Genomic DNA, 8,487 nt, shown 5'->3' on the forward strand with positions numbered 1-8,487 from the left:
ATGACGGACAGAATGAAAGAATTAGTTTTCAAGAGAGGTCAAATTAAGGCCAAACTCACTCGTTTTAAACCTTTTGTAGATAGTTTTACAGAAGATCAGAATATTACGCAGTTAGTGTTACGTTACGAGAAAATAAAACAGTGCTATGATGAATTTGATGCAATACAATCCGAAATAGAAATGTTACAGGGTTCATCAGAAATTGATCAGGAAACGCAAGAAAGAGAGCAATTCGAGAATACTTATTTTGATTTAGCAGCTAAGACGGAAGTGTTCATAAATCAACACAGCTCCAGTGCAAAGAAAAATGAAAACAATGAAGCAAGCAATTCTAATCCATCAGTTAGGTTGCCGGTGATAAACCTTCCGACCTTTTCTGGAAGCTACGATGAGTGGTTGTCGTTCTATGACACGTTTCAGGCATTAATACATAACAATAGCACATTGCAGCCAGTGCAAAGGTTTCATTATTTACGTTCTTCTCTACGTGGGGAGGCGCTTGAAGTAGTACAAGCCTTGGAAATTTCTTCTGAAAACTATGACGTAGCATGGACTTTACTCAAAGAACGTTTTGAAAACAAAAAGTATATTGTTAACAAACACGTCAAAGCTTTATTTGAAATGCCAATGGTGGAACGTGAGTCGGCTGTTTCGCTTAAATCTCTTTTAGACAGCACGGTAAAACATTTGAGGGCTTTAAAATCATTAGGTCAACCAACAGAAAGCTGGGATGCATTACTTATTTATTTGATTGCGACCAAACTAGACAATACAACACATAAGGAGTGGGAGAAAACGCAATCAACGAATGAATTACCGAGCATTTCACAGCTGACACAATTTTTACAGCAGCGTTGCCAAGTTTTAGACGCAGTTGATAATAAGCGTAGACCTAAAGAGACACCCTCAGTTCCAAATAACAAATATCAACAAACAAATAAGGCAGGCAAAAAGAGTTCTTATTCAACGACAGCACACGTAACGTATTCCGACAACATTGCATGTCCCAGCTGTAAAGGCTCCCACAAATTATTTCAATGCCAATCATTGTTGAAAAAATCTATAGGAGATAGAATTAGAGAAGTTAAACGCCTTTCTTTGTGTATAAATTGTCTCAAACGAGCGCATAAGGCAAATGAGTGCTTATCAGGTAATTGTAAAATATGCAATAAAAAGCATAACACATTACTGCACTACTCGCGTTGTCCATCGCCCACTAGAGCGAATGAACCACAAGATGAAAGGGAAATAGGTCAAGGTCAAAACACGCTCGCTGCGACCACATCACTCGGGCAGGAATGTGAAGGTAAGAATATTCGTTCTACAAACAGCGTACCGCAGAATCTTAGGAGACCACCAAGCATTATGCTATCCACAGCTGTAGTATATGTTAAAGATAAACAGGGTAATTTTCAAATGTGTCGAACACTTCTCGATTGTGCTTCTCAGTCCAATTTTCTAACAAACAGAATGGTTCAATTATTGGGACTAACAAAGAGTAATAGCGTTGTACACATAAATGGTATAGGTAATGCTAATACAAGGTCATGCCATAGCGTTCAGGCTACAATTAAGTCAAGACATAACAATTATTCAGCCACTTTAGACTTCATCATATTGCCGCAAATATCACAAGACTTACCTATGGTTCGTGTAGACACGTCATCGTGGGAAATACCTTCCAACATTGAATTAGCAGATCCTAGCTTCAACATACCACAGCGTATTGACATGTTATTGGGGGCGGAAGTATTCTTTGATCTACTTTGTGAAGGGCAAATAAAACTTAAGGCAGGGTATCCAACCTTGCACAAAACATTGTTTGGCTGGATTGTAGCGGGAAAAATAGACAATCAACCACACATTTCGACAAATGTGTGTCACCTCTCCACAACAGAAAAAATACACGAGCAATTACAAAAATTCTGGACGATAGAAGAATGTTCAACAAAACATCCATTAAGTCAAGAGCAGGCAGAATGTGAAAGACACTTCAAAGAAACACACCGGAGAGACGAGACTGGGAGATTAATCGTCAGACTTCCCTTTAAAGAAAATGTGAGGAATCTTGGTAAATCCAAGGAGATTGCAACGAGAAGACTTTATTCAATGGAAAAAAGGCTTATGAAGGATCCTGAGAAAAAAAGGGCATATATAGCGTTCATGAAAGAGTACGAAGATTTGGGCCATATGGAAGAAATAACTAGAGCAGAGAGCGATACAATGATGCCAGGCTACTATCTTCCCCATCATTGCGTTATGAAGGAGACCAGTACTACTACCAAACTCAGGGTTGTATTTGATGCATCGTGCAAAACAACTTCTGGACTTTCATTAAATGACACGATGAGAGTCGGGCCTACAATCCAAGAAGAATTATTTTCCATAACAGCAAGATTCAGGCAACATCAATACGTCGTGACAGCTGATATAGAGAAGATGTATCGCAACATTAGGGTACATGATTCAGATGCAAACTACCAGAAAATACTGTGGAGAGAAAACCCTCAAGAAGCAATAAAGATATATCGACTCAAAACTGTAACATATGGTACTACAGCAGCTCCTTTTCTAGCCACTAGATGTCTTCAGCAACTAGCCATAGAAGAGAAGAAGAATTTCCCTAAGGCAGCAGAAGTTGTAATGAGGGATTTCTATATTGATGATCTTCAAACAGGGACAAACACGAAGAAGGAACTACATGAATTACAAGGTCAACTCACAACTCTTCTGCAAAGAGGTGGTTTTTGTTTGAGAAAATGGTGTAGCAACGACACTTCACTGCTTTCAAAAATACCCAGTGAACTTCAAGAATCAAATTTCACCATTCAACCAAATGATGATTGCATCACAAGAAGTTTAGGATTGTTGTGGAATCCCATTAAAGACACATTTTCTTTCTCTGTCAAACCAAGAAACAACCCTCAACAAATCACGAAGAGGACTATTCTTGCTACAGTAGCGAGCATATTTGATCCCTTAGGATTAATAGGACCAGTTATTCTTAAGGCAAAAGTATTTCTGCAACGTTTGTGGGAATTAAAATTGAATTGGGATGAAGAAGTTCCAGCTCCATTGCATTCAGAGTGGGAAACTTTGAGCAGCAACTTCAAGAGTTGCAATCACTACATGTTCAGCGGAAGGTTATTCAAGAAACACAATCGCAGGTAGAAATTCACGGATTTTGCGACGGATCTCAGAATGGATATGGAGCTTGTATATATGTAACATCTAGTACAAAAAATGGAAAATTCAGAGCGAACTTACTGTGTTCAAAATCTCGAGTAGCACCTTTGAAGAAGACAACTATTCCTCGCCAAGAACTTTGTGCAGCTTTGTTACTTGCACAGCTAACTCAGAAAGTAATACAAGCATTACACTGCAAGATCGATAAGGTTGTTTTATGGTCAGATTCCACCATTGTATTAGCATGGATAAGAGGACCTTGTTCTCAATGGAAGACGTATGTTGCAAATCGTGTAGCGGAAATTCAACAATTGACTTGTAACTATGAATGGAGACACATCAGAACAGAGGAGAATCCAGCAGATCATATATCGAGAGGATTAACACCGTCAGAAATTCTTGATAATGAATTATGGTGGCATGGGCCTTCATGGCTATCTGAGAAATTAGACTCACAGACGAGGGAAGATGTTTGTGACCTAAGCGATGTTCCCGAGCGACGAAAAAATACAGCAGTAATGGTTTCTACAACACCGTGTCAACTCTCAGACAGATATTCATCATTAAGAAAATTGCAACGTGTAACTGCTTATTGCCTACGATTCACACACAACATGAGAAGATCTAATTGTGACAGACAGCATGGGCATCTTACAGTAAGTGAATTACATGAAGCACTCGAATGTCTTATTAAACTATCACAACAACAAGCATTTCACAAGGAATTAAATGCATTGAGATCAGGAAAGGAAGTCGACAACCAAAGTCAACTGAGAAATTTGAACCCATACTTGGATGAGAGGCAAATCATCAGAGTCGGAGGAAGATTAAATGCAGCAGATCTTACTGAAGGACAGAAACATCCTATTGTACTTCCAGCTAACTGCAACTTGACAAAGTTAATCGCTCAAGAAGAACATAAGAAGCTATTGCATGCCGGGCCTCAATTATTGTTATCATCCCTGCGACAATCGTATTGGCCAATACGTGGACGAAACTTGGTTCGTCAAGTTGTGCATCAGTGTGTCACATGTTTCAGAAACAATCCTAAAGACGGTAAACAGATGATGGGAGATCTACCAGCTGACAGAGTTCAACCAACAAGACCATTTCTTCACAGCGGCGTTGACTACTGTGGGCCCATTTACCTTAAATCGAGTAACCGACGGGGAGCCAAACTCCATAAGGCATATATAGCACTTTTCGTGTGTTTTGCGACTAAGGCGGTTCACATTGAACTTGTTAGTGATCTAACTACAGAGGCGTTTATTGGAGCATTAAAGCGATTCATGGCTCGTCGAGGAAAATGCGCTAAACTGTATTCTGACAATGCAAGTAACTTCGTTGGTGCAAAAAGGGAACTACAAGAATTGAAGACTTTATTTGAATCAGAACACCATAAAGAAAAATTACATAATTTTCTAGCAGCTGATAGCATCATGTGGGTTTTTATTCCAGCAAGATCACCAAACTTCGGAGGCTTATGGGAATCATCAATTAAATCTCTCAAATATCATTTAAAGAGAGCCATGGGAAATGCTTCACTCACCTACGAAGAGATGAACACTATTTTGACACTGATTGAGGCTTGCTTAAACTCTAGACCCCTAACACCATTATCAAATGATCCAAACGACCTACATCCTTTAACACCTGGTCATTTCCTAATAGGCGACGCACTCACTACCATATCAGAACCTAACTTGAAAAATATTCCTGTCAACAGACTTTCGAGATGGCAATACATACAACAACTTCATCAGCAATTTTGGTCCAGATGGTCAAAGGAGTATCTATCAAGTCTTCTAGAACGATCCAAGTGGAGAAGAAAATTCCCCAATCTTCTGGAAGGTGATTTGGTGCTCATCAAAGAAGATAACATTCCACCTCTAAAATGGAAAATTGGACGTATTGTGCAATTGTTTCCTGGGAAGGACGGAATAGTACGAGTGGCGACAGTGAAAACTACCAGAGGTACAACAACAAGATCTATTCGTCAATTGTGCCCTCTTCCTAAGGAGAGTTAATGTGTTGGTGTTATTCATAGTGTGTACATTGTGTGATTCATAGTGTTGTGTTGTGTGTGCATTGTTCTGTTTATGTTTATATCATTCATTCATAACTTGTGTTATATATTGTTGTTTATATTAAGTTCATGAACCAAATTAATCATTCATAGATTTGTTGAAGAAATTCCTTCAAGGCGGGCGGTATGTTCAGAACTAGCGTTCTTCTCAATAAAAACTAACGCCAGTAAGTAAATGAAGAGGCAGCAACATAAAAACTAATACTTTTTCTCCCCAGCTGGGGTGAGTGTGTGTGTGTAAAAACGTGACACCAAGAAAGCAACGGTAGCTACGTGTATTGTGTTAATATCGCATTAATCTACATATAATAATGTTCATCTAGCAACTTTGTTTGTATTTTTTGAATTCATATAATATTGTGTGTTATGAAATACAAATGTATTGAACAGTCTCAAAGCAACGTCGAAGAATTATTAAGAAACCAGCGCCTACACAAGGATTACATCGACCACTCATATAAATGGTTTCCCGTGCAACCTTTGGTTCTTAAGTTATGGGCTATCAAAATTAAGGTTTAGACTCAGTCACATTTTGACCAAAAAAAGTGTCGCTAGAGATTAAGCACATGCAGTGACTACATAATAATCTAATTTCAATGGTACAAACATGTATCCAGTCCAGGAAAGCTAAGACCTACCAATTTCCTCATGTAGAAGTCATATGTCAAATCTTTGCTGATTACCTTTCTTAATGCCAAGGATCTCATTCTCCACGGGTTTGCTCCAGAAGGCCAGACTATCAAAGGCAGCTTCTATCTACGTAGGGGTTATAAAGCAACTCCTTTAGTGAATGACCCGTGCCAGATCACAATTGGGTCGCTCAGTGTACAGACGATTCAAGTCCACTTCTGATCATTTTTGACTTATTTCGTATTTAATATCTCTATCTGAAGCTCCTTTGTGTTTGAAAAATTCATGTCCAGGTATTGTAAATAACTTTTTTTTACTGTATTTACTATATTTACTTTTCCATGTATTTAGATGGAACATACAAATTTTGACTCTTTTTCCGCAACTTTGTAAGTGGATTTCAATTTCTTGTGCTCTGAATTCCTTAATTCATCAGCTTCGGCAACCAGTGGGGCATTTAAGGGAGGCTTCCGGGCTTAAACCCTCCGAAATTTTATTTATTATTTTAAAATAAATGAAATATCTTGTAGAATTTTCACATTTACAGGAATCAAGTTAGCAAAGCCACCCCCGAAACAAAATCGTAAGTACGCACTGCAGGCAACTGAAGTCTTTCAACATCAATGCTCTGTATTACCGTCAAGCGATTTTTGGTAAAAAAAAAAAAAAAAACACTGCTATCAACTATTCACCGTATTCATCAGATTTGGCTCTAGAGGACTACTTTTTGTTCATTAAATTACAACTCCATCTCAAGGACAACCTGTTTGAGGACGTAGAAGTCATAAAGACGACCTGTAAAGGTAATTGAAGAGTATCCAAGAAGAAGATTTCTCCATTCCAGTCGCTGTACAATGAGGAAAGTTATGGATCGAGAAAGGAGGTAACTAGTACAGAAAGTTGAAGGGGCATCACTTACTTATGGGTAATATTTTCTCATATTCTGAAATCAATCGGGAAATTTATTGTTCGCACTGTGTATAAAAACAAAACATTTGTATCATTATGAACTTTATTGCTGCACTGTGTATTCAAGCAAAATCTTTGCATCAATGTAAACTTTATTGCTGCACTGTGTATTCACGCAAAACCTTTGTTTCACTGCAAACTTTACTGCTGCACTGTGTATTCAAGCAAAACCTTTGTTTCACTGTGAACTTTACTGCTGCACTGTGTATTCAAGCAAAATATTTGATTCACTGTGAAATGAAACATGAAAAGAGAAAAGAAAAGCATTGAAGTTGAATTTTCATCTCATGCTACTCGTAATAAATTAATAATTATGTAAGAAGACTATATCAGTAGATACTTAGATTATTCCTTTTATCAATATAATCATTTTTCACCCTTCTTTTCGGTTGGCGTCCCTGTAGCTAACTGGTCTCTGTTATTGAAAATCTATATGGATTCCTCGTTCATAACGAGTAAAAGAAGGTTATATCAGCTTTCATTTCCGTTATGAACACTTAATCCATCTTAAATGATCGTCGATATGAACTTTCTCGACAAAAATAGACCAAGTAGTAAAATCTTTTGTGACGTGCGAAAGGAAGAGACTACCTTGAGGTAAGAATAATGTTTTCTATTGTATTTTTTGCACAAAATAAGTGAAGAATTATATTGTTACAGTTATCGTCAGCAGGCGAGAGATTATTCTGTTTTAAGCTGGTTATAAAACTTGAAGATTTGAAAGTATTAGACTATCATGTAAACACAGGGCTTAAGTTATTTCCAAAGTACAGGGTATTCTATAAATACAAAGTCTTTGCTATAAATACATAGTGGTTGAGTCATCTATGACTTAAGTTAGACGATCATCGATTAATCATTCATTTCACTATAGTCATCATTGCTCTCTCATAATTAATTTATCATCTTCGTCATCTTAAAGTATAAACATAGGATATAAAGCTCAGAAATACATAAAAACAATATACAAGGACTAGAAACAAAGTTCTGACAATACTATCATTATTGTATATAAAACTATAAAACGCGACGGTGTTGATCTTCTTAGCACGTATAGTGGAAAGAGAAAGTATTCAACACATTCATTGTTTCTCGTTTAGTACGTAAACACGGACTAAGTCTCAAATGTGAAGTGCTGGCGTGAAATTGGACCATGCAAAGTCTGTGCAAAAATGTGAGTGATGCCTCATCATTTTACAGTAGTTCAAAAATGGACATATTGTACTCTTGCAAATAGCTGTTTGATACATTACAACCTGGAAAGACACTCATTGTGGACTGACGGAACTTGGGGTATAGATTCGCCATATACACATACAAATATGAGTACCTCTGACTTCGATATATCCTTCCAACTGAAGGAATCATTTAGAGTTCAGGACTGTACCACCAAAGATGCCATTGAGCTAGCGATAGAAAGTTCAGCCTTGAATGTAAATTAGAAGAAGATTGATATTTGTGTACAGCGTCATCCAGTAGGGTAGTAGTGTGTCGTAAGTGTGTCTTGGAGGAGGGATACATGTACTAGAATGCTTATAGAATACAAAGTATTTGCTTGCGTACTTCATACATATTTAAAGAAGAACTACCCAACTCTGCAGCACTTTCAAGGTTGC

At 37.6% G+C, this 8,487-nt stretch overlaps 1 protein-coding gene across 1 annotated transcript; it reads left to right on the forward strand.

Annotated features, from left to right (window-relative positions):
- LOC145672507 (uncharacterized) lies at positions 1-5,213 on the forward strand. The gene is made up of 2 exons (XM_081741668.1): positions 1-3,167; positions 3,257-5,213. The coding sequence occupies exons 1-2, from the start codon at positions 1-3 to the stop codon at positions 5,211-5,213; spliced, it is 5,124 nt and encodes a 1,707-aa protein (XP_081597794.1).
- Positions 5,214-8,487: the final 3,274 nt, after the last annotated feature.

This window comes from Thermobia domestica, chromosome 16 (genome assembly GCF_964235325.1).
Source record: "Thermobia domestica chromosome 16, izTheDome1.hap1.1, whole genome shotgun sequence".
NCBI lineage: Eukaryota > Metazoa > Arthropoda > Insecta > Zygentoma > Lepismatidae > Thermobia > Thermobia domestica.